Source organism: Rhinolophus hipposideros (assembly GCF_964194185.1).
Source record: "Rhinolophus hipposideros genome assembly, chromosome: 5".
Lineage (NCBI taxonomy): Eukaryota > Metazoa > Chordata > Mammalia > Chiroptera > Rhinolophidae > Rhinolophus > Rhinolophus hipposideros.
The window spans coordinates 46,905,434-46,932,452 of record NC_138051.1 but is presented as its reverse complement, the minus strand read 5'-3'; the positions used below and the strand labels follow the sequence as shown (position 1 = coordinate 46,932,452).

At 39.8% G+C, this 27,019-nt stretch overlaps 2 protein-coding genes across 8 annotated transcripts in view; both read left to right on the top strand.

Moving 5' to 3' along the window:
• The first annotated feature begins 795 nt into the window (after positions 1-795).
• Positions 796-16,202, top strand: ARPP19 (cAMP regulated phosphoprotein 19). 7 transcript variants are annotated; one of them, XM_081047297.1, is made up of 4 exons: positions 796-878; positions 1,089-1,157; positions 11,558-11,680; positions 15,652-16,202. In XM_081047297.1, the coding sequence occupies exons 2-4, from the start codon at positions 1,113-1,115 to the stop codon at positions 15,820-15,822; spliced, it is 339 nt and encodes a 112-aa protein (XP_080903423.1). In that variant the 5' UTR covers positions 796-878; positions 1,089-1,112; the 3' UTR covers positions 15,823-16,202. The 7 variants fall into 7 exon arrangements, with proteins under 7 accessions (XP_080903423.1, XP_080903422.1, XP_080903425.1 ...); XM_081047296.1 differs by having other exon boundaries at positions 797-883; XM_081047299.1 differs by having other exon boundaries at positions 801-878; positions 1,103-1,157.
• A 7,848-nt stretch (positions 16,203-24,050) lies between these two features.
• The window catches only part of MYO5A (myosin VA), a 165,393-nt gene continuing 162,424 nt past the window's right edge, over positions 24,051-27,019 (top strand). The window contains exon 1 of the mRNA XM_081048126.1: positions 24,051-24,203. Within this exon, the coding sequence (XP_080904252.1) occupies positions 24,177-24,203 (27 nt within the window). The 5' untranslated portion in view covers positions 24,051-24,176. The remainder of the gene's footprint in view (positions 24,204-27,019) is intronic.

The window sequence follows — 27,019 nt, the reverse complement described above, 5'->3', positions numbered from 1 at the left end:
TGGATGTTTTGATGGTTTCCAAATTTCCACAGAACTGCTTTCATTATCTGTTTCGTTTCACTAGTTCAGCTCTTAGAGGGCAATCTTATTTGCTGGTTTCTGAGAGCACTTCATTGGAACAGCCAAGTATTGCCAGTATCTACGTGTTCAGATGGCAAGTAGAGTGAGGATTAAATGTAAAGCCAATGAATTCAGCAATTAAGAAAGTCATTGGAGGAGTATGGCACTAGCAGTCTCAGTGAAGTTGTGGCAATAGATCCCCAGGAGCAGACAAGGGAACGGTCAGATATTTATTGAATATCTAGGAAATGCTGGGTTCTGGGAGTGAAATAGAACCATGTGAGGTCCCTGCCCTGGTGTAGCTTATCTGAGCAGGAAAGGGGACATTAATAAAGTAATCACAACAATTACTGTCTAATGATACAGTGTGTGTTGTTGAGGAAGAATACAGAGATGTGATAGCATTTAAGAGGTGGATTTGACCTAGTGTATGGGGCTCAGGACGAGCTTTCCGGAGGCAGTGACACAGGACTGGGGACGTGAAAGATGAACAGGGTTAAGGAGGTGAAGCTGGGGAGGAAAGACTAGTGGAGGGAAGCAGTACAGAACTTGGGAGCGCCCAGAAGGAAGTCTGGGTGGCTACAGAGCAGAGGACGCGGGGGCGACGGGACTAGGCGAGTATGAGAAGATGGAAGCAGGGGTAAAGCTCCTGGAACAGAAGAGCTCGGAATGGGCCGGAAAGGGCGGGGAGATGCGGCTGCACCTATGAACTACAAGTCCCAGAAAGCATCTGGCGGACGGATATGAGGTGAGGCGCGAGCCGCGACCTTTGAAGAAAGAAAGGAAGTGCTTCGGCGTCGCGGAGCCGGAGGAGAGGGGTAAGGTAGGCAGGGGCGCGGCGGCGCGGGAGGGACGACCGGCTCGCTGGCGGGCCGGAATCGCCGAGCGCTGCGGAGCCCCGAGTCGTCATCAGGCGGCGGCCATCTTCGCGGGCGGAGGCGGCCCGGGCGGGGGCTCGGCGAGCGGGGACTGGAGGGTTGGAGGTGGCCGGGCGGCCTCGGCCACCGGATAATCGCATCTTTTCCCAGTGTCTCGTCTGCAGAGGGAGCAGCATGTCCGCGGAAGTCCCCGAGGCGGCCTCAGCGGAGGAGCAGAAGGTGAGCGTGCGCGCCGGGAGCAGGCAGGCCCGGGAGGCCCCGCGCCGCGCCCCCAGGGCACCGGGCCTGGCGGGCGGCCTGCTGCCGCCGCGTGCGGAGGGGCGCGCCCGGGGCCGAGCCGCGGCGCTGGCCGCAGACGGGGTGGCGCCGGCGCGCCTGGGCTGTGGAGGCGGAACACGCGGGATCGGCTGTCCGCCGTCCCCCTGGTCATGGGCGCCCACGGGCGGCGAGCTGGCACCGTGTCCGCGTCTTTCCGGAAACGCGCCGGTTCTGACGCTCGGGGGGTCGCGCGGATCCGCAGTCGCTTCGGTGCTCAGAAGGGCCCCGCACGCCGTCCTTCGCGCGCGGATCCGAAGTTTTTCCGTGGCTTCGCGTGGCTCAGGAAATCGTGTTTTCCCCTTGGAACTACGACGTCTGCTATTGTCGGCGGACTCGGAGTTCCAGAGGCGGGGATCGGGCGGACCGGGGTCGGAAGTCCGGTTCCAGCCCCTGTCGGCCGGGTCGTCGCGGTCGTTAGACTCGTCAGGCTTCGGTCTCCCCGACCTGAAAACTAAGAAGAACACTTCTGGCTTCGGACGGTGGTTAGGAGGCTTATGACGTAGGGAATTGACCGCATTCAGCGCCGTGTGCGCTCAAACATGGGAGCCGGTGGGATTCGCACGTGGTCATTGACTGAAAATCGGAGGGTTGGGATATACAGTTTGTGGTCGATCAGGCTCCTCGTGGAAACAGGCATATCTTGTAACTCACTTTAAACGTCTTTTTAATGTAGGGAAATGTGCCGCGATTCGGTGGGATTCGAATTACAAACAAAAGGGCTTGATGTTTTACTTAGGCCGGAGCTAGCCCCCCCCCCCCCCACCAGAGTTACTGCTGCCGCGCTGCGCTCCCGGGCCCTGGGGCTGGGCCGCGCGAGTCGGGGTATCTTGTCTCCCGAATCGGTTATGGAGATTTACCAGCACGTTCTTTAAGAAAATCAGCCTGCATATCGTAAATAGTATTTGGTCTAATGTTAGCTTGTACACTGTTAGAGTTTCCGCTTACTGCTGCACCCATGCCCTTCATCGGGTTGGAAGTTGGTAAGTGTTCTAAACCTATTCCATAGGTTCTTAAACCATGTTAAAACCATGTTTTCCTGGGTTGGATGGTTCTATTGTGTCGTATTGTCAAGTAACTGGAGAAAACCAAGAAAATAGCAATTGCGTACATAATAGGCCGAGGTACCACATTATTTGGGAATATTCCAGTGAAAACAATGTTGGGTATTTTTCACACTTTGTAACGTAATGGATTTGGGGGTCAAAAACTATAGTTGAAAGATTAAAGTCTTTATAGTAATACTAAACATCGTTTATTTATTGTAAAATATTTATCGTGATATTCATGATTGCTTGGGATTTCAGAATCCAGAAAAACAAACCCATGTCTATGCTGTCTTGCCCTAAACACTGAAATCAACCTCAGATTTGACTTCTGATGTACAATAGTGATGTGATTTTTTCAAATGAGATTTGTTAGTATGTTGCCAAAGTGGAGTGTTGATTTCTATAGTATAAAGGCTTGGAAGAGCCTAATAGTATGTCTCAACAGTATTAAGGGTATCTTGAATGTTTTCTCTTCTTGAGTGTCTACATTAAAAATTTATTTCAGGTCCTTTGGTTTTAGATGCTGCTGTCATTAATACCAAAGAGTGTTAGTAATGTAATGTCCCTTCTTGAATTAAAGATTGGCTGTAGATGTTGAGTGCCTGTAGCATGGATACCATCCCTAACCATGAGGAAAATGTGCACAGTCACTTCTGTGTTCCTATCGGCCAAATCACCTGTTCCTTCTATTTGGAAGAATGGTGATATGACCTAAAAATTGGATTATTGTATGTGTACCCAGTTTACCTTTCAATTAAAGTCAAAGTATTTATATTTAGCTAAAATACCTTTACAGTTTCATGGTACGTTAGTCTCTTGCGTCTGAAAAATTAAGGTGAAGAGATGAGTTCTGCGTAGAGTAAGAACTAGATCACTATTTCTCTACTTGAGTAATGTGTGCACCCTTGTTAAGAGAGAAAAACTGTATAGACCACTATTTTTAATTGGGATTAAATATATACAAACTTAAAGATAAGTATAAACTCCTATTTTTATAGACTCTAAAACTAAAATCAAGTACAGACAAAAACCAGTTTAAATTATTAATTCATAGTGACATGGTATTTTGGTGAAATTTTCCAATGTATTGAGAATACGGTAGCAGTCGGTAAAGGGCAGGAGCTTTTTGAATATGGCAAGTTCACACTCCCCAAGACCATATGAGGACTCAGTTCTCCTTTTTACAAGTAAGCTTTACAGTCATTTAACTGTGGAGTCATAGGTATGAGGTCTGACAATTAAGTTAGCGGACTCATCCTAGAAAAAGTGCTACATACCTCATTGTTGAATATCACTACCATCGCCTTTGAAGTACTTCCCTTGGGAAGCTATGCACCAACGCCAGCGCCTAGTCCACCCTTCAAAGCAATTTTGGAACTTTTTCTGGAATGGCCATCAGAGCTGTCGTCGTATTACCCTTGATGGCCTGAATGTCATCAAAATGTCTTCCTTTCAACATTTCCTTTATCTTTGGGTAAAGAAAGAAGTCATTGGGGGCCAGATCAAACGAGTGTGGGGGGGTGTTCTAATACAGTTATTTGTTTACTGGGTAAAAACTCCCTCACTGACAGTGCCGTGTAAGCTGCTGCATTGTCGTGATACAAGAGCCATGAGTTGGCGAAAAGTCAGGTCTTCTTAACTTTTTCACGCAGCCTTTTCAGCACTTCCAAATAGTAAACTTGGTTAACTGTCCAGTTGGTACAAATTCATAATGAATAATCCCTCATATTAAAACAGGTTAGCAACATCGTTGCAACAAGTTCATAAACTTAATTGTCTGACCTGGTACATCATTGAAATTGTAATTCAGGTTTGTTCTTTTCTCATCCTGGACTATAGGAATAATACTGCTGAGTCTGCAATCGTAGATGAAAGCTCAGACAAGGAAGTCGCACAGCACTACTTAGCTACGAGATGGCAGTTCAGACGCCCTAGAATATGCTTGTATTTTTCTTTTCGATTATCACTGAAGTCGAAACAAAACATCACAAAAATTTTAGCAGAGACCTCATGGGTCTATTATCTGTGAATTCCACTTTGAATACCACTAAGTTAAGACAGGCATGCACTTTGGTCTTGGGGGTGAGAGGAGGTTTGCAGAGATTTAAAATACATGACTCTGTTTTCATTGTGAGCATCTTAAGTTCAGGGACCCTTCTTTTTTAATTAAAATGTATTGGGGTGGCAGTGGTGAGTAAAATTACATAGATTTCAGGTGTACAATTCTGTAATACATCATCTATATATCACATTGTGTGTTCGCCACCCATAGTCAGTTCTGTCACCATATATTTGATCCCCCTTACCCTCTTCTACCACTCCCCTTCCCCTTTATCCTCTGGTAACCACTAAACTATCATCTGTGTCTATGAGTTTTTGTTTCTTTTCTTTGTGTTGTTCCTTTGTTGTTACAGTTTTATATCCCACATGTCTGGTGAAATCATGGTTCTCCATGGACCTTTCTTTATCTTTTCTCTCATAGCATCTAGCATAGTACCTGGCGTTATTCAGGAAATGCTGGTTGAATGAATTTTTCTCAGAACTTTTCAGTTGAAACTTGCCAGAGTATTATTCCAATACAAAGACAACGCTAGTACTACAGTTCAAAAAAGAGAAAAAGAGACGGATAGACCATGGTGATATAAAAACCTTAGCTTAGACCCACTTACGTCTGAATGAAAGTAGAGGAATGAAAAGGGGAGGGGATTAAAAAGTATATAAAATAAGTCATGGAGATATAACGTACAACATAGAGAATATTGTCAATAACATTGCAATATTAATAACTACAGTGACAGATAGTTACAAGACTTACTGTGATCACTTTGTAAGGTATACAAAAGTTGAATCAGTATGTTGTGCACCTGAAATGAATAAAATACTGTGTGTCAAATACAATTAAAAATAAATTTTAAAAAAGTGGAGGGATGTGTATATACAGAGGGTGCTAAAAAATGTATACATGTTTTAAGAAAGGAAATCTGTATTAAAATAGTAATACTCAGTATATACCGGCAACAAAAGATAAATACAAGTCGCCTTTGACTAATGCAATTACAAAAGGTGCTCAAAGTGGTGACCATCAGCGTCCAGACACTTCTGATTACAGGGACTACTGCTTGAGCAACGTTGACCAAAGTGTCCACTTGCATACATTTTTTGGCACCCCTGGTATATTGTAGCTTTTAAAAAAAGATCTCAATAGCGGATTTTCTGAAGATTTTATTACAAGATTTATCAAATTAGTAAGATGTCTTGGAGGAGGCTAACTCAAGTAGATGTCTCAAATATTTCAGTCAGTTTAAAACATGCTTGGTGTTTTTTTTTGAATGATGGGAGAGGAAGAGAACTATTTAAATTACCTCCATGCACCATTGGTAAAGAGTGGATATAAATTGATTTCCTAGTTTCTCAGTTTTTAAAAAAAGTGCAGTTTTAATATTGATGTTTTTCTGGGGCTAGTTTGACACTACCTTTGGTAACCAAAAGGCTCAATCGTGCTTTCAGTTCAGAGCACAAGGTGCTACTTGGGTTTGTGTGCAGCCATTCATTCTTAGTAATCTAGAGGTAAACCGTAGGAGTTTTTAAATGTTTCTTCTTGCTACCTTACCAGTTTGCTATACAGCAGTTAGGCTTGTCTGTTGTTTGTGAAGGACTTGAATATCAACTTCTCTTCTTGAACCTGTAAGGTCCAAATATTTCAAAGATAAGCTAATGGTAAAACTATCAGGTGTTTAGAAAGGTCCTTAGCTTTATTGAAACATTTGAAGTACATTGTATTTATTCATTCAGTAGACTTTTATTGAACAACTAAATGCCAGGCATTAGGCAAGAAGCAACGACTTAAGAGGACTACAGTATATTTCATAGTGGTTGACTATATTGATACCTTCCTGGCAGTTTCCTAAAGGATTTGTTGGCTTTCATTAGTCTCTTCTAATTTATTCATCAACTGTTGCATCCATGAACATATCGCTTGCTTAGCAGATAGAGGAGAATTTTCTTAGAGTGGTCAGGTTTCTATTGCTGTTGTTGCTGTGTAATTTCTCTGCTGAATGCTGAAAAGTGATACCAGTAATTCATACTTAATACCAGTCCATGACAGACTACAAAATAATCCTTAATCATGTGATAAAATGTCCTTTTTATATGTATGTACTTATACCTTATACCCTACCTACTTATAGAAAGGATAACTAATGTATTTCAATAGAATAGTTCACAAAAATGCAATTGCCTAATATTAATAAATGTTAGGCCCTATGCTAGGTACAGAGTATACAACGAAGATTATTTTGGGGCATAGGTACTTGTCAAGAGGATAAATATGATTTAAAATGTAGTTAGAAATGTCTTTTGTATGTCATAAGCATATATCTCTGTTAGGATATCCTGGGTTTTTTTCTGCTTTCCCAGTTTCTAGTCTGTAGTCAAAAGTTCCAGAATTCTAATGATGCTTCTCCTATCCCCATATTCCCCCCTCCAAAGGTATTATCAGCTAAATGAATCTATTCCAGCATTTATTTCTAAAAAGTAGTAAATTGCTCTATAACAACACAAAGGCTTCTTGGAGAGTAAAATTTCAAAACCAGGTTTGAATTTTAGAAAATACTGCTTGATTAAGTTTGTCATTTCCCCCCTTTGTTGAGCTCTCTCTATTGTGTCTTTGTTTTCTGTTCATTAATTTCTGCTTTTTATTTTCTCTTAATCTCTTCGGGTTCCGTTCTTTGTCTAGTTTCTTAAATTAGATACATAGCTCATTAAGTTTTCGGGTTTTTTCTGTCTAATATAAGCCCTAAGGGACACTTGTATCCCACAAGTTTGCTATTTGTAGAATTTTTATTATCAGTGAGTTCTGAGTATTTTCTTTTAATTCACGTTATTCCTATTTTAACCGTGAATTATTATTACTGACTTTTAACCTCATGAATTAGTCATAGATGGTGGTCTGGATGCAAATGATTAAAGCTTGCTTTGTGACCTAACATTTAGTCAACTTTTCCATTTTTGCTTGGGAAGAATATGCATTTCCTAATTGTTGGGTAGAGAATTAAAATCAAGTATCTCCACTACTTTGTCTTTTACCTATCAATAATTGAGGAGTGTGTGTTGAAATCTATGCTGATAGACTTGTTCCTCCCTGTAATTCTGTCAATTTTTGCTTTATATATTTTGAGAATTTTTATTTAGAAGCATGAATATTTAGATCTTCTATATCCCTAATAATGCTTTTTTGTCTCAAAGTCTGTGTTATCTGATATTAATATAGGAGTACTAGTTCTATTTTGGTTAGCATTTGCCTGGTATGTTGTTTTGTTTTTCTGTATATTTCAACTGTGTCCTTATATATTTAGATTTTTTTTTTTTGGTACTCAGCAGGTGGCTAGATTTTATTTTAAATTCACCTGCTATACTTAAATGGACAGTTTATCAGTCCATTTATATTTACTGTGGTTATTGACATAGTGGGTTTTATTTCTCCCATCTTTCATTTTGCTTCTCTTTGGTCTTAATTTTTTTTTGTCTTGCCCTTATCCCTCTTTTTTTTTCCAAATTGATTTTCTTTTCTTCCATTTTACCCCCCACTATTAGTTTGGAAGTTATATGCTTTGTTTCTGTTACTTGATTGGTTCTCCTTGAAATTTTATGCATCCTTAAAATGTAAACTTAATATCATAAACCCTTTTCTAAACAATGTAGGTCCGCAGAACATTTAAACTCTTAAAAATACTGTATTGTTATATAGAAGTTTAGTTCTGTTTTTAACCTCACATATTAAAACAATATTAAAAGTGAATGTGTCAATTATATCTCACTAAAACTGGGAGAAAATTGGAAAAGTGACTTGTTTGTATACGTGAACATATACCAATTTGTTTGCTATTTTCTTCTATATCTCAGACTTTTGGGGGGATTTTTTTTCATTCTAGCTGAAATAAATGCTTACAATTCTGCTGAAGGATGTTCAGAAATAAGCAGTCGCACCAAATTCTGTGTCCCATTTCGCATTTTTTAAGCATAATTATAGGGCTAAATTGCTTATTTTACCTGAGTTTATCAGTGTCCTGTCTGGAGGATAGAAACCATTATGGGTATTTCAAACAGAAAGGGCTGTGATTTAGGGAATTATGTTACAAAGTATTAGAAGAGATAGAACAGCAAAGGGGGAAGATAATGTTTCCAGAGGGAGGGATTGCAGAATGCTGTTGACCCTGCAAGAGAGCATTATTCTGAACCCAGTGTCCTCCACCCACTCTCATGTAGCTGCTAAATATCCCCAGATTGTCTGCTCTGAGCTTCCTATAGGAGCTCACAGGGCCTATTGTTGTCTGCACATTGTTGGTGGCATCACCAGAAACAGAGTGGGTTCTTTCTCCCATGTCTTGTAATCTCTTGTATGTACCATTGGCAGAACCTGATAGGAATTCAGTCTGAGAAATGTAGCTTCAGGCTTCTAACTGTAGTGATTCGGGGGATTGTTTAGAGAAGGGTAACTGGACTGAATGCCAGTAGACATAGTCTGCCACCTGACGTGTTATTTATACTTCACTCCACAAGCAAATCTGTAGCTGTGTCGAAACATTGGTGAATGTCCAAGCATTTGAACTTGCTTAGAACTTGCCTAGAATTGTCTACATCTGCAGAAGGTTAAGAGTGTTTTCATATGGTCCATGAAAAGTATTGTGGACATCTTGATGGTTTTTACTATGTTTAAAACGTAACTTTGGTCATAGTTTCCCCTTTTAGTGTTCAATGCAGCTGAAATTCTGACTTCAGCTATGAAGTTGCATTGAGCAGGGACTTGCCGTTGTGCAGTGTATTCAGCAAGAAAGTTCAAGAATTGGTTTGTTTTTCACATTATAAACCTAAATGATATCTTCAGCTGTAGTTGCTGTGTTGCCCCAAACATTTTTCTACAGTAAACTACTTTATTTGAACATGCTTACTATTTTATATAAATATATACATAAATGTATTCCTTAATAAGAAAATAAGGGAATGCCAGATATGATGGCATGTTGTGTACAACTTTTCCCCTCATTTATAAAATGGGGAAAACCTGAAGAAACACTGCATACTACCCCTATACCAGAAATTTTAAGGAATCTCTCTCAGATACAGAGAACTGATAATTAACATCAAACGAAGAAGTGGTGGAAAGCCCGCATTTCCTAGGCCCAAGAAAACTGGGTGGTTTTAATGGAAATGTAGAACTCAGTTAACACCCTTTAATTTAAAAGTTCTGGGTCTGAAAGGCTGTGATCAGGTTGGAGTCTTTTCCTACCTATGTCCAAATTTAATGTCAACCAATTCAATAAACAGCTCTACAGGGGATCTCAAGAGTAGGTCACTCTTCCCAGTTCCACTTCTGAATTGTAGCGCACAAATACTCCGGGGCCATAGTAGAAGCTTGCGTGAAGGCTGAACCACAGAGAAAAACTGCAGTGACCCAGCCTACCTCCTACAGGAAACTGGTAACCTTAAATTTATATTATTTCTCCAGCTTCTGTGATCAGTACAATGTATTCATAGCTTACATGGGAGTTAGATTCTAAAGTTAGTAAGGCCAAAGCGCATATAACTAAAATCCCCCTTGAAAAATCCCAATGAAGTCATGGCCGTATTGGCAACTGCCCTGTCAATTCTCAGGTCAAGTAGTCACTTTGTGTCTGGTGTTTGAACCGATGTCTGGGTTAATTCTTTAATTGTTTGCCAGCTGAGGTAGTAAGCTTGTGTTGTAGGGGCTGAGTTTTTTTAGTTCTGGAATGATAGACAGTAAATTGATATGCTTACACTCTGAAAAATACCCAGCGATTGAGACTATCATGGGAACGGCAAGTTTGGATCACACACCTCACACTTGAGCTCTCTGGGTCACATCCTTCCTGAAGGAATGACTGGCGTAATCACTGATGCTCTTTTAGAGCCTGTCTCTGGCTGAGCACACATAGTTGGATTTTTTGTGAATGATAGGACCACTGTAAAGAGACAAAATCAAAATAGATAAATGAAACTGCAGCATAAAAGGAAAGTAGAAGGGACCATACACATAAAAGAAGCCCCATAGTGGAAGTGTATTTGGCAGTAGCAGCTTTATTCTCAAAATCCTTTAAGACTAAAAATGAGATGTGTAACACAAGAAGAAGCTGTTCAAGATGAAGGAGACATTGACTATATTAGGTGAATAAAGCTGATTATAAAATGTATGAATATAATTTTGAGGAAAATATGTGCAAAACTTGTATGAAGTTGTTTCTTCATTTCCTAGATTGATAAATGATTTATTTACTGTACATTCGCACATAAACATTAGGCTTGGCATTTATGTATTTAACATTCGTGCTTTTTGACTATTCATAAATAACCTGGGAGAATTGAGATATGCAGAGGTGTGTCATTTTGCTGAGCTGATAAGCGCAAATGAGTTTATTAGCTAGAAAGTGTACCTTGCCATTGCCCGGCCTTCCCTATTAGGGCAACTCTGTTTTTCTTGATTCATTCTTTCCTCTGCAGTACTTGCCATAAAGCAATAACCAGCTTCCCTATAAAATTTGGCTCTTGGGAAGAAAGTAGACTGTCTCAAGGCTGTCGTGTTAAAAGGGAATAGCCGTAAGACATTGACAGCCCTTGTTTAGAAAACATGTTTTTGATACATTAAAGATGAAATCTTTAGCATGAAGATCATTAAATATAGGAGATAATTAGGCAATAATATACACAGACGTGAAGATTGATGATGTTTTTCTCCTTTACAAATAGCAAGGTCTTCTGTATTGAGTTATTCTGGGAAAATGTGCTGGTAAGTAAGCTGCTGTTAATTTCTATTAAAGAATCTCGAGCTTCCAATTATGCATGATTTTGGATAAATAAGTACTCAAAAAGATTTTTTGTATTTTAACAGTGTTAAGATGATTCTCTAAATATAGACAAAGAGCTGACGCGTTCCATAGAAGGTGACTAACTATAAATGTATTATACGTGACTAGAAAGTAATGGCAAGCAAGACTTCAGAGCTGAGCTATCTTGATATTTTTATCCAGTGTGTGGGGTGTTACACATGCATCACAGCTATAATAGAACTATCACATGGATCATTTGAAAAACAAGATAGAGATGTTTTAAAAGCTCCTGTGCTCGATTTCTTAGATGCTGCAGTATATGGCATTTGACAAAGTCAGAATCCAGATATTAAAAGGTGAATTATTTTAAATAACTGAATTGTAATAGAGAAGTAATTTATTTAAAATATTTCAGGAAATGGAAGACAAAGTGACTAGTCCAGAGAAAGCTGAAGAAGCAAAATTAAAAGCAAGGTATCCTCATCTGGGACAAAAGCCTGGAGGTTCAGATTTCTTAAGGAAACGATTGCAGAAAGGGGTAAGTTCTTATGTGTGATCTTGAAATACTTAAGCTCTATAAACTCAGCATGCCAATAGAAATTGAAAATGGATATCTGCGTCTGTGGCTCTGTGTATATACCTTACCAGACATATATATATATATAGTTTTTTCCCCAGTATTTTAGACTGTTCATTCTATAAAATATGTATAAGAATCAATTCTTTATCACTTCAACTGTAAAGTATTTCAAGCATGTAGATTATAATAGAACCCATGTGCCCACCACCCAGATTTAATGTTTAAATATTTTGCCATATTTACTTCAGTTTTGTCTTTGTCAGAAAGAAAATGTAGATGTAGTTGAAACCTACCCTGTGTATATATAGTATATATATTATCACCTTTCTCCATTTTTTTCCATAAGCAACCACTATCCAGAAGCTAGTATTTATTCTTCTGTCTATACATATATTTTTAAACTTTTGACTGTTTTAAAGGTGATTTCCATACAATACCCAAAAGTTTAAAATACTTTTTATTTGGACTCAATACTCACTTATAGAAGCATACCCCACTATCTCCTTTACATAGTACATTTCACAGAGTTACTCTGATACAATTATACATTGTATACTTAGTAATTTAAATTACTGAAAACATATTTTCGAAATCTAACCACACTTTATGAGGTAGAAACCATTATTTTTCAATAATGAGATCTGAATTGAGATAATGTCATGGTTGTTCCTTAGGTTTTTCTTTTCTACCCCCTTTTTTTATAAAAAAACTTAAGGGCTCCATCTTTAGTTTAAGCACATTTAAATTATTTACCATACAGGGAGCAGGGAAGGATGAAATACTGTTTATGGAAGAGAGTTGTTTATTGAATCAGAGGCCAAATCATGTTTTTACTTAAGTGAATACTTTAAATATACTTGTAATTGCAGTTTGCCTACAAAAACGTGTGTGTGTTTATGTGTTTATATTAGCTATAGTTTATATGGATTATTTTCTCAAACCAAATTCCAAAAGGAAATTTTTTCCAGCTCTATTGAGATATAATTGTCATGTAATATTATGTAAGTTTAAGGTGTACAATGAGATGATTTGATATACGTACATATGTGAAATGATTACCACAGGAAGGTTAGTTAACACCTTCTTTACCTCACATAATTACCATTTTGTTGCTATGGTGAGAACATTAAAGCCCTATTCTTATTAGCAGCTTTCAAGTGTATAGTCCAGTATTGTTAACTATAGTCACATTGCTGCATATTAGACCCCTGGAACTTAAAATTCAAAGTACCCTTTGACCACCATCTCCCCATTTTCCACACCTATAGCTCCTGGCAACCACAATTCTACTCTATTTCTGTGAGTTTGATGTTTTTAGATTCCACATATAGGTGAAATTATACACTATTTATCTTTCTATCAAAAGAATATTTTAATTTTTTTAAAGTGGCAAAATATAGAATGGTATTTTTCTTATCTTACATGAAATAATACATTGAAATAATAGGATGACAAGGAAGAATTATACCAAATATATAAAAATGTAAAACTTCTGTTCCATGGGAAGTAATAACTGCCACTGAGGAAATTATTACAAAAATGTGTCTATAATATACAAAGGGATCTTTCAAATATATAAGAAAAACAATAAGGACCCCCCGACCCCCGCCCCCAGAAAGTGTTTTAACAGGAAATACAGATATTAAACACAAAGAAAAATATTTATCCATGATAGAAATCAATGAAGTGTAAACAAGAACAATCATGCCATAGTATACACCCAACTAAATCAGAAAATATTTAAATACCCATTGGTGAGGTTGAAGTTGAATGTTGCCAATATACTTTTTGCTGTGAATAGCATTTAAAATTCTTGCTTTTGCTTTGGAAAGGGGTTTTGGTCAAGATTTATAAAAATGTTCATGTTCTTTGAATGAATACTTTCTTGTGAATTGATCTAAGGGTATAATTCAACATAAGGAAAAAGTCTTTAAGTTTGAAGATACACTTTGTAGCTTTAACTATAATTAGAAGCAGCACCACTATTCAAGAGCAGAGAAATAGTTAAATTATGGTAAGTCAGCAAATGGTATCCTGGTATTGGTATTATAGGTGTAAATAGTTCCAAATGAGAATATGCCACGGAACCAAGAAATAAGTATACAGAATTTGAGAAGGGTTCTCTTGAATTACTGTATATTATACCAGTATGTTAATAAATAAGCACTTTATATTAGGGAAATGAAGTCCTAATATTCAACCACACATTTCCTCTATGATAAAAGAGTTTTGATTTTTTTCTTTTTTTTAAGAAGTCTGGATCACAGAGTCCTGGGTTTTAGTTTTCCTCTGCCACAATAGCAAGCTGACGTCTTTAAGTAGTTTCTTTTTCATTTGAAAGAATTGGTTAGATATTATTTATATTAGGTCCCATTCTGTTTCACTGTACTTGTTAGTGTCATTATGAGATGTCAAGGATTGACTCCTACTTTAGGCTTTTAAATATGTGTACATAGTGACTATAGACTGTCAGAGCTGGGAGGGATATCAAGCAGTGCTCTAGCCCATGTTTTGTTTGTTTATTTGTTTTTCTTATTTGTGGAGTTTGTGAAGTCCCAAGAAAACTGAGGACCCAGTTTTAAGAAATATGGTCTTAAAAGTTAAACATTGTCAGTTTAGCTGATCACTTAGTGTCAGTACAATTATAAATACTGATGTAACTGTAGTCCCTGAATTTGGGTGAGAGGAGGCTTTTATAAGATTGTCATCCAGATGATCCAGATAGTTTTGTTAATTTTAAAGATTTTCACTTCACACAAAATTTAAAAATTGTTAAAAAAAAAACTAATACTGCCTTCTTAGACTGTGTATCTTTCCCAGTATGAGAAACATTGATCTAGTTAACTCTCCTATCTAGGGCAGTTAAAATTGTTAAGCATTGATTTTAGTTTTGTCTGTAGCCACACAAAATAAATGTAATTCCTTTTCCCCAAGCAAAGTAGCCTAATCTACAGTTAAGTGAGAACTCCTTATGATGAACTTTTGCTTAGGATAAAATAAGTATCATTAGAAACTGACTTGATTATGTTGGGACAATCTGCCTAAATTTTGCACTGTGTATTAAATATCTCATTTTGTGCTTTTGACTAAACGTGATAGGTAATGTCGGAACCCAGACAAGTTCATCTGTTTTCCCTCTGGAACAGATAACTCACATAGATTATCGTATTAAGGTTGATCTTCCATCACAATTTCTGTTTTAGTGATCATTGTTACCTTATTCATCCCTCAAACTAAAAGAGAGCAATAATTGTACTTATTCAGTGTCTTAAGTGAAAAATGGTGGTGTAGGATAGAATTGTGCATTTTAAATGATGATTAATTTCTAGTGAGTTTATTTCTTCCGTTACTCCAGCATTTATATTTTAACCTTAATTTTGATTTTAGTGAACTGCTCAGGTTCAAGTAAATGATTTAAATCCTCGCAGAAATGCTTGACAATACCAGCAAGTGTAAATAATAGTTTTAATAACTCTAAGGTTGATTGAAAGTGGGTGGCACATTATAAATGCAAATTGGTGAATTACGTATTTTTATTTTCAAAATCATTTAAGCAAGAACATCAGCCTGTGTTTTCTGTTAGTAAATGCAAGTTTAGCATTTCACTCTTTCAGTTCAGGACTGTTCATTCTCAGGTAGGTTGATGAGGAAGCTGATGGCAGTCTTAAGGATTCCGTACTGAAACCAGAATGATACAAGTAAGCCTGAAGAGGAGGGGTTTTTGCCTGACTTCTCATTGTTGACTGGTGCTGGAACTCACTACAGAGACATAGCTGTTTTCATCTCATTAATGTTTTTGTTTAAATTTTATTAGACTATCTTAAGATTTTGTACTGACTATATAAGGTCACAGCTACATCTTAAGCCATTGTAATTGCGTATGAAAGCCTTGACACTCGTCTGAATTTTTTTTTTAATTTTTCTTGCAGCAAAAATATTTTGATTCTGGGGATTACAACATGGCTAAAGCAAAAATGAAGAACAAGCAACTTCCTACTGCAGCGCCGGATAAGACAGAGGTCACTGGTGACCACATTCCCACTCCACAGGACCTTCCCCAGCGGAAACCATCCCTTGTCGCTAGCAAGCTGGCTGGCTGATTAAAAGAGCTGAACTGCATGAATCTTCTAATTCCCATTATTTTTCTTTACTATGTTACTTCCCCGCTTTTTATTTCCTTTCATTCACTAAGTCATTTGAGAGTGACAGCTTTGCAGGTAGCGGTAGTGTGTGCTGCTATTGTAAGGGAAGATACATGTGTAGAGTTTTTGATTAGTTTTACAGTGCACTGATGAAAACATGTTAGAGCAACATAAAGTAATCTACTTGAAGATAATTGTATATATTACCTAACTCTTTAGTGTAGAACTGGTCCTAACAACTACCAAGCAAGTTTTACAATTTTAATGTTTTGGCTCTCTTTATTTCATCTTAATTATAGCTTTGTGTGTTACTCTTATTTAATATAATCTCTACTATATTGTTTTTCTTCTGTGTTATCCTTTCAGATTTTATAAAACAGAAGTTTAAGACCACAAGTTGGAAGAAAGGTCACATGTTTCAAACACAAATAGATCGGGCTCCAAAAAATTTGTATTTCTGTGCTTGAACTTGAATGGCCTTAAACCTGTTTCAGCTTTAACAATAGAAGTTTACTTGGGCAATATTTGCCCGTTCTGGTGTAACTTATGTGACCCTATTGCTTAACAGCTGCCCTTGATGCTAACATTCAGTTCTATAGTTAGAATACCTTTTGTTGTTAAAGATGTGAATGAAGTATGCATGTGCATCGACTGTTGAATTCACTTTTGTGCCATTTTTGTAAATACAAGTTTTGCACAACCTCTCACAAATGTCTGTATTAATTTCACATATTAAAAAGTACATGATGTGCCAACCAGAAGCACAAAGTTCACACACAAAACTGTATGTCATTAGAGCTTTTGTATAGGAAGAGTAGTTTACAATCTTGGGCTTATAGAATACCAAACTGAAATCTTTGCTCAGTCTGCCATAGACTTAAGCTTTTTCATTTATTAATATCCATGACATTCAGTGGCCTTGTGCAAATATGATATGTTGCTTAGGCATATCTTTTGTCCTATGCAGAACGTTTCGTTTTGACTTTTATGAAAATTACAATTCATGTAATTTATATAAACTTTTTAAATGTAGAAACTTTTTACTTCCACAGTCAGTTTTGGGGACACTAGAATAAAAGGCTTCAATACTCTGCCTCCTGTGGCCCCTCCCTCCTTTTTTTCTTGCTGCTTTGACTCAAATCATGTTGGGCTGTGCTGTTCAGTCTGTTCGGAAGCATAGGTGTCTGTCCTCACCCTTGAAATTTGCTGTGCTGAATGCTGTATTTTATAACATACTAAGGATGTTTTCCTTATAATTTCTGTTATTAACCATTATTAATCCTGTATTACTAATACTTTACAATTATTTAAATAAAAGGAACTTTATAATGAAACAAATACTTGAGAAGACTGGCCCAGGAACCATGTCAGGATGAGCTAAATTCTGATAAATAATTTTAAGTAATTATGACGAGCTAAGTGAATTAGGCTTGTGACAATTAGAGTAATTTACATAAGTGGAACATATTCATATTAAAATATTTAGGTATTTTGCTTCTATAGATGTCATTTTAATAAAATAGCAATTTAATTTACTTGTTTTTTATCTAGTTGGTAAGAACTTGAACACACTTTATTGGGACAAATTTACTGCTCTTTTAGGAGCTCTTCCCGTAAGGTGTTGTGATGCTGAAGCATGATAATAAGAATCAGTAATTGGAGATGATACTGTTTTTCTCTTCATCTTTGACTTGCACAGGGCCTCCCTTCTTTGGGATCCAAGCATCTTTGCTGGATCTTGGCTCTTTGTATACCTGCTTTCCTATGACCCAAATCATCATAGATGGTGCCTTGAGCACAGCACCTGCACTTAAAGACTGCCTAATGTTCTGAGGAAAGCTTGTTGATTACCTTTCTGCTCTACCTGCCCCAAAAAGCAGAAAAGCAACAGTATCAGTAATGTGCTAATTTGTAATTTTAAGAATCAGTTATATAGATATATTTGTCATAGGAGCAAGTAGGTTATTCCACAATATGTATAATCATTGTAGGATCTATTTAAGAATTAGAAAATACCCAAAGTAGAATTTTCTGTGATACCTGGTCTTTTGTAGTGAAGATGTGCACGCTATCACCATTAAATCTGCACATCAGGGAAGATCTGAAAGAGAGACCAATTATTCTTGATCGTGATAGGACTCCTGCTGTGGTTTGCATCAAGTGATGTAACCTCTGCCTGAGTTTTAGTTTGTAAAATACAATGCTAATATTTAACCTACCTCAAAACTTGTTGAGGATCTGTGAAATACTGAGTAAGTGCCCAAAATAAAATATTGTTGATTGTCTTTATTAAAAGTAAATTTCCTCATTAAACCAATCTGCCTTCTATAAAGTTACAGTGCTTAAAAATCTCAGGATTTTTCCATTAGGAAAGACCTGTCATTAAGGATTTGTAGGTATAATTGCTTAGCCTCCATTATTGGTGCTTGGGATAGAGAGGCTTTAAATTTTTCTATTTTTTTGTTCCGCCTCATAGCTCAGTTTATTGAAATCACATTTGCAGGCTATATCACCATTGCTGAAATGATGATTTTGGCCAGATAGCTTAATCGTAAATTTTTATGATTTCAGAATTGTGGCTTGAGAAATTACTAATTTTAATCATTGTCCTGTTTGTTATAAATGAATGCTGAAGTAAAACCAAAGCTGGAGATAACAAATACTTCATGAAAATTGGCTAACATCTGAAATAACCTGTTTCATGTCTAGTAGCTCCTACTTGATAGTACAGTTTAGAGAAAGGTTTCATTTTTGAAAGCTACAGCTGACTAAAACAGTTATAGTTCTTGGCATGTTGGGAAAATAAACATTCTTGGATTGTTTTGATACACTGGAAGGAGCTTGTTTGCAGTCTATTTACAGATTACTCAATCTTCTTGTGCTGCTGACTTAACAATAGGTCTTAACTCTTCATCAAGGAAGGCCTAGTAAGGCTTCCAGTTGTTATTACAACGGTTGGAATTGCTGTTTTTACTTGATGTAACAGGACTATACCTCTAAATATTTATTGATAACTTTTTACTAAATCAGACATGTATTCTTTCTCAATCCAAATTAGTGAAATTTTATCAAAGCTGAAATGTAATCTCCACTTAAATTGTGGTCTAAACTTGGTGTTTGGTGAATTGGGCAGGTAGCCCATAGGAAGAGCACATCTGCGTGGCAACTAAAGCAGTTTTTCTGGTGGCCTTTTCACATTCCCCAACATTCAAACACATTTTCACTCTTAATTTTCCTTATTCATTATGCTAATTCCAAAACCAGACAAAGACATTACAAAAAAAATTATTCATTCCCCCATGCTGGCTTATTTAAGCGCCCGATGGCATTCATTAAATAGTGTTTAGGACTGATGAATTACCTATCCTTAATATCCGTCCCAATAAATGACAAATGACACATTTTTCATTTTCTAAAACTCGCTCCTTACCTGGATAATGACTAATTTGAGCGACTGTCCCAACTGCAACTCAGCATCCACTGCCAGTCTTCCCCACCATACCTTGTAAAATTGAGATGAAGGAAATCTCTTTCTGGGATTGTTAATCTTAAGAATAAAAACACTGATTTCAACATTGTTTTGCTTGTTTCAGCCTTTTAAATAAGTAGGCCTGTGGGTTTTCTGCATATCACTGGTGGTCATGATAACCATTAATGTGTGTTTGTATTATGTTATTTATCAACTAAATGGCATTTGAAAGAAAACATCTAATTTCTTTAATATGCCCTCAAATCTGTTACCACATATCTGTCATTTGTGATGCAATAGGACACTTCGCCTGTATTAAAAGGGCCAAGAGTAAATGCCTTTTTTGTTGAACATGTCTATATAGAGTTGGCAGTTAATGCTGAAATTTGTCAAATAGCCCGTCCAGAAATATACTTGTGAAATATACAGAAAAATAAATTGATCTACTTAATTTGTATTGATTTAATTTGCAGTTTTTTTTTTATTTAAATGCTATATTTTTCAGAATATTTTCTGAAGTTGATCCCTTCAGATTTTGGCTACTACTATATGCAGAAGTAATTTGATTTTGTAGTGTTCAGTTTTAATGTACGTTAATGAGATCCTAGCAAGTAACATTATTTGTAAAGGCTTGTGATTACAATAACATTAAACGTTTGCAGATTGTAAGTCTCTATGACACGGTAAGACACTAGTACAGTGCTGTCAGAAATAGAAAGATGGATGAAACAATGAGCTTACATTCTGAGAAATAGATATACTGGGGTGCCAAAAAAACGTATACAAGGGGACAATTTGGTCAACATTGTTCAAGCAGTAGTTCGCTGTAATCAGAAGTGTCTGGATACTGATAGTAACCAGTTTGAGCACCTCCTATAATTGCAGAAGTCAAATGTGACTTGTATTTATCTTTTGTTATCAGTATGTAATATTACAATTATAATATAGTTTTTCTTAAAATGTGTATACATTTTTTGGCACCCTCTGTATATGAGGTCTGATCATTAAGTTCACAAACTCATCCTAGAAAAAGTGCTGACACGTCCCTCATTGCTGAATATCACTACGGTCATCTTCCAAGTGCTCCCCTTGGGAAGCTGTGTACCTGATACCAGTGCCTGGTCTACCCTTTAAAGCAATTTTGGAACTCTTCCTAGAATGGCCATCAGAGCTGTCATCATATTACCCTTGATGGCCTGAATGTCATCAAAATGTCTTCCTTTCAATATTTTATCTTTGGGTAAAGAAAGAAGTCATTGGGGGCCAGGACAGGTGAGTAGGGAGGGGAGGGTGTTCTAATACAGTTATTTGTTTACTGGCTAAAAACTCCCTCACAGACAGTGCCTTGTGAGCTGGTGCATTGTGATGCAAGAAACATGAATTGTTGGCAGAAAGTTCAGGTCGTCTAACTTTTTCACGCAGTCTTTTCAGCACTTCCAAATAGTAAACTTGATTAACTGTCCAATTGGTACTAATTCATAATGAATAATCCCTCTGATATCAAAAACAGGTTAGCAACATCATTTCAACAAGTTCACAGACTTAATTGTCCAACCTCGTATGACGATGCAGCATGGACTGCCCCTTCCTCTACCCCTGTGGGTACCTGTTGCAGTGAGCTCCCAGGCCAGGAACCATATTTCATTCATGTCTATTAACTGCTGTTACATAATAAGCCCTTAAAACATTGCTTTTAAATTTGAATAAAGCAATGACCAACCACCCTACTACAATTGCTGGTCTCCCACATTCTCTCATTTAATTTCACCTTTGCACACTGTTATGGGTTAAATTGTGTCTCCCCACCCCCCTAAAAGATGTTGAAGTCCTAACTCCCAGTACCTGTGAATGAGACCTTATTTGGAAATAGGGTCTTTGCATATGATCTAGTTCAGATGAGGTCATTAGGGTGCGTACTAATCCAATATGACTATGTCCTTATAAAATGGGTAAATTTGTGATGGCTCAGTGTGAGGTCGGAGGGATAGTGGATGGGGGGAGGGGGGTTCACAGTGTGAGGGATATAAATGATGAACGTCTAAGTATTACCTTGTCTTGTACACCTGAAACAAATAAATAAATAAATAAATAAATAAATAAATAAATAAAACAAAAAAATATTTTTAAAAAAAGCTATAAAAAAATGGGTAAATTTGGACTCAGACATACACGCACACAGGGAGGACACCACGTGAAGATGAAGACATTGGGGTGATGAAGTAGAAGCCAATTATTGCCAAAGATTGCTAGCAAACCACTGGGATGTAGGAGAGGGGCATGGAACAGATTTTCCCTCTCAGCTTCCAGAAGGCACCAACTCTGCCAACATATTGGTCTGGGACTTCTAGCTTCCAGCTCATACAGTATGTTACTGTATGCCCCCCAGTTTATGGTACTTTATTCAGCAGTCCTAGCAAACTAATACACTGATCTCCGTCTACCTTTCTAATTGTCAGTCTCCCTGACTAGAATGGATGCTCCATGAGGTCAGCCATTTTGTCTGTTTTGTTCACTCATGAATCTTTAGCATGTAGAACAGTCTGTGGTCTCAGTATTTGTTCAAAAGTCATTCACGAACATTTTGGAGAAGGAATTTTCATATTAATTTCTACATTGTTTTTATTTGGAAATAACTTACATGAATATGTTCCCAATTATAAAGTAATAATTGAGAACTTTATCAATTTAAAATAAACTGACGACATGAGCAGCAGAAAGGCATACAAATTTATATTGTTTTACACGACATGAAAGTCTTCACAAGGAAACGAAGATCCAAAGAAATGGCAAAACCTACTTGCTTTTATATTAGGCTGAACAAAGAGAAGCTATTGTGGAAAAGTGGTTAAATTGTGTGGGGAGGGCTAAAGGAAGATAAGAGTGGTGCTAACAAGGTCTGTTTGTATAGAATTCTCTCGGTTTCAACTTCTCGTCCTTGATGATAACATTCCCTCTGGTATAGGGAGGACATCTCTTACACAGGAATTTCATCTCCTGCTTTTAAGAAAAAGAAGGAAGGCCAGAGTGTTTTTCTTGTATTTGCTGTTTTTCCAGTGCCCCTTGAAATAGACACTATGCCAAAGCAGCATACTCTGAGGTGACGTGCCCTAAACTCGTTCTTTAGCATACGCAGCATTTCTGGGAGAAGGTATTCTCTTAAAGGCAAGAAAATAGACTGGTTAGCACCTTACACGAGCAAGCATGACCTACAAGGGGTAGAACTCAGGCCTTTTAAATCTCAATCCAGTGCCCTTTCTGTTGTACTGGTCATAACTGCACATGTTTTCGCTTTTTGTTAAGAGTAGGCCCCCAAAACATGAAAGAGATTGGGTTTGAGAATTAGAAAGAACAGAATTCTGCAGGATTTTGTACTTGGTAGCCTTTATTTCTGGCATCTCTGAGGAGACTGTGGGCCGTGAGCAAGGACAGGAAAGGCCTGAGTTCCAGGGGGTAAGGACTGGATCCAAATATCACTCTGGGTCAGTGGTGTTCCTTCAGATATACATGCAGGATACACACAACCATGGGCTCCAACTTTGAGAGATGATCTTGATAGAAACCATCCCAGATTCCCATGAGAGGCACTGGGCACCATTTAGATTTAAAAGCAAGAAGAAAGATGAGCACATTAAAAAGAAGCTGGGATGAAAAAATACAGAGACTGATTAACCAGGAGTGAAAGTGTGAGTGGGAAGGAGGGTGAAGACATCACGGGGTGGGTGTGCAAAGACCACATTCCTGTGCTTGATGGGCAAGGAGAACAGTGAGCAGGTTAAATGCTGCTGCCGCGATTTCTCTGTCCTGATTCAGAGCTACATTGCAGGTCACTGCACCAGCTTCAGCATGATTATGTATTGTGTGGATAATCACTGGGGGAACAGGAGGAGGAAGAGGGCTGGGCAGAAGGGTAGTGACAGCTCTACAAACATACAGGCCTGGTACCCGGCAGCTTCCTGGGCCGCACCCTGCAAGCATCTTGTTTCCAGGTTCACTGAAGTTTCTGTAGCTTCAAACAGGCCGCTATGCTCTGGCATCAGGAAACCACCCTGCTGCAGATGCTGAAGGGTTCGGGTGACTGGTGATCCTTTAGCTCTGATTCCCGATCCTCACTCCCAGAACTCTGCTGCTCACATGGCTCTTCTGGAATTCTAGGTTATTCTATGACCTTCCAAGAAGTCTCTCTTCCCGCCCCCCCTTGCCCCCCCCCAAAAAAAAAAAACCCCTCACATCTTTTCCCTAGAAATTCTCGTTAGGATAGGAGAAGCAGACTGAAGACTCCGAGTCGTTTACCTGGACCCTCTCAGGGACACCAGCCATCGCCGCCCCTCTAGAGGGCTGGGCCGCTTCGGTGTGGGGTCGTGCAGGGTGCGACGCGCCCCGGGGGCAGGGGTGCCAGGGCGGCGGTCCCGGGGCAGCGCGGGCTGGCCGGCCGCTGCTGCGCGGAGCCCGCACCGACGGGAGGCAGCGTGAGCCCGGCTGTGCCCCGAGCAGCCGCGGTGACCGCGCTGGAGCGCAGCCTCCTCCCGCTCCCACAATGCACAGGGCGGCGGCGGCGGCGGCGGCGGCGGCAGCATCACCGGCCGCCGAGGGGGCAGCGCGGCGACTCCTCCGATCCCCGGCACGCGGGGCGCGCGCGGCTGCTCGCGGCGAGCCCGGGCGTGATGGCGAGGCCCCCGCGGGCCGCCCGAGCCTGAGCCGCCCCGCCCCGCCCCGCCCCGCCCCGCGCGGTCGTGCCCGACTCCCCGCCCGCGGCAGCCTGGGCGCTTCCTAGTCGGCGCGGGCGGCTGCCCAGGCGAGGTGCGGCCTCCGCACCGGCGGGGGGCGTCGGCGCCGCGGGCCCGCCATGGCCGCGTCCGAGCTCTACACAAAGGTAGGGCGCCCGGCGGGCGGCGGGACGGGGCCGCGGGGGCCGCGCCGAGGGCTGTCAGGCTGGGGGGGGGGGCGCGGGGGCGCCGGCGGCGCCACCCCCTTGGCGAGCGTTTCCAAGTCCCCGGCCCTGCCCGCCCGCCGCCCGCAGAGGTGCCTTCCTCTTTGGGGCGGTGATGGTGATGAAGGCGGCGGAGGGGGGCCGGCTTCGGGGGCTCTGTGGCCCCGCCGGGCTCCCCGGGCTCGGAGCAGACCGTGTGTCTGGGAGGGGTCCCGTGAGCATTGAGTAGGGTGGGCCCGGGTCGGGGTCGCCCAGCCCTCTGGCTCTCGGGAGGAAAAATCCCGGCTGGTGGGAGATGCTCCTCGGGTGGAGCAGATGGTCCCTCCCTTGGGAACGCGCGCTTCAAATAACGTCTCGTGTTGGTATGCGGTGCCGCGCCTACCGCCCGCCGGCCTTTCGGTGACATTATTCGGAATGCTGCGAGCGGTCGCCAGCCGACTGTCACCTTTAGCTGCCCGCTGTCCGATTTGCTGCCCTGGGGTGGCGAGCCCCGGGGGGGGGGGGCGGCGCAGCCGGACCGAGGCGAGCTGATTCACCGGCTGGGAGGGTCCGGACTCATTTATCGCCGGGAGTTTGCAACCTGCGTGTAATCCCTTAGAACCTTGTTAGGCTCCACGTCTTCACCCTTCGCTGGGACGAGCCATTTCCTTCTGGGTTTAATTGAAGGGAAAGGGGCATCCTTTTCTTTGTAATAACTGACACCAGTGTTCTCTGGGTCTGGGAATCTCTGACTGGCATGTTTTGGAGAACTGTCCCTTTGAAGACTGTTCTGAAAATTTGTCTTGGGCAGTACGTGGTACCCTTTGTGAATAGGTGTAATCATGGCATTTTATACTGTAACTCATGCGTAGGTAGGTGTTTTGCCAGCTATTAATTACTCCTCATTACAGGTAACAGAATGGCCTTAACTTTTGAAGTTCACATTTGCAACAGAATCCCCATTTAGGTTTCTAAAATCATTCCTTCCAAATGTGACCCAAGTAAGCACAGAGCCCACATTGCAGCATGTTGCAGAGAAAAGAGGTCTGGACACCCCCAACAAGAGCACTGAATTCTAGCCCCAGGCCTTTTCCACTTACTGTGTGACCTTGGGCAAGTCTTTAATCTTTCTATGTTTCAGTTTCCTCATCAGTAAGTGGGTTGATTATACCTGCTCTGCATCTCTTATAGCTATTGTGAGGATTGAATTTAATAGGAAAGCTTTTTGTAACCTGTGACTTTCTCTACAAATATAAGGTATATGATCAGTTTCTTCAACCATGAAGTGAGGAGTTTTCATGAAACAATTTCTGGGACCCCTGTCTTGCCAGCCCCAGATTTGAGAACTGGAATGTCTCTAAACCTGGTAATTTTAAGCATTGTAGATCTCTAACATATGAACAAGGTGCCTACTAAGAAACATCAGAGTCATTTTCACATGGAGAGATAAAGGTCTGTAAACATTTCTGGTTACTTTGTATAGCTGGTCCTCCCCCTTTCACTGTGGTGAAGAGTCCATCCTTGAGCTGCCTAATTGTAGGCGGGTTCTCTAGAGACCGACTGGATACTAAATTGCTCTTGGACTTTGGGTCTGCTTTTTTCCACCAAGATAATTTGTGAGAAAAAAAAAAGCTACTGTGATTTTTCAATTGTAAGGTTTTGGGCTTCAGTCATCACAATCTGTTTTAAAAGTCACCTTATAGTTATTGTGAAGACAGACTGATTTGGACTTGGATACTGAAGTGGAGCTTCAACTTCTTTCTCCTAAATACCGTTATGTATAAGAATAATCTGGTCACTTGGCTATTGCTGGCTAATTTGTGTGTGTGTGTATGGGCATTCGCTTAATTGTGGGCAAGAATATTTATTGAACACCTCCTGGGTGCCAGGTACTCTGCCTAATGTTGAGAGGTTCTAACAATAAACAAGACACAGTCCTTTCCCTCAAAGGGTTCACAGTCTGATTCTTGACCCATTTTGAATCTCCAAGGACATAAATAACCTGCTGTTACTCAACAGCAGGCAGACAGCGGGTATGGTATTAGTGGAAGTTAGGGAATGGTCTGGGACATGGGGAATGCTGGAAAGATTCTAGAGACAAATGTTTGGGTAGTGATTATTTAGAGGAAGAGAGAAATCCTTAGAAGTAACATCAATGGCTAAACACAAGGATTTTTCCCTTGCAGAGGATTATAGGAAAGGAAGTTCTGGGGTAGATAAGTAGGAAAGATGCATTTGTGACATGCCGTAATTACGGTGTTCCACATAGTGGTCAAATCTGAAAAGTGCCCTTTTAAAAAATACCATTCAGGAGCTTAAAGGTGGACTTTGATATGTGATACACATCAGCTTTTATTACGGTGAAAGGCAAGAGACCATTCCGTTTATTCCTTTTAGCTAAAATGATAGTGGTTTTGTCACAACACTTTAGTGGGGCCTCCATTTTGTAATTTTTCCAGCACTGTGAACATTTTAAGGGCAATAGCTAGGTTCCTAGGATATAACGTTTCTGGAAATCAACATTTTGGTTAAAACATGTTGTTTTTTAAGCCAATAGCTTTATTGAGATGTAATTCACATACCATACAATTCATCAATTTAAAGTGGACAGTGGTTTTATTATACTCATAGGGTTGTGTGTCGATTTGTTTTTAGATCCCTTAGCTTGTTCCCGAAAGAACTGAAGATGACTGTGGTAGCTCATTGCTTCTCATTTTTGAAAATATTTGCTAGTCTCGACTTGCCAGTGGATATCTGAATCATAACATCACGCATAGATG

Coding starts and splice junctions, on each gene's coding strand:
- ARPP19 (XM_081047295.1), top strand. CDS start 11,037: ATGATGTTTTTCTCCTTTACAAATAGCAAGGTCTTCTGTATTGAGTTA. Junction 11,103..11,557: donor TATTCTGGGAAAATGTGCTG/GTAAGTAAGCTG, acceptor AAAATATTTCAG/GAAATGGAAGACAAAGTGAC. Junction 11,681..15,651: donor GGAAACGATTGCAGAAAGGG/GTAAGTTCTTAT, acceptor TTTTTCTTGCAG/CAAAAATATTTTGATTCTGG.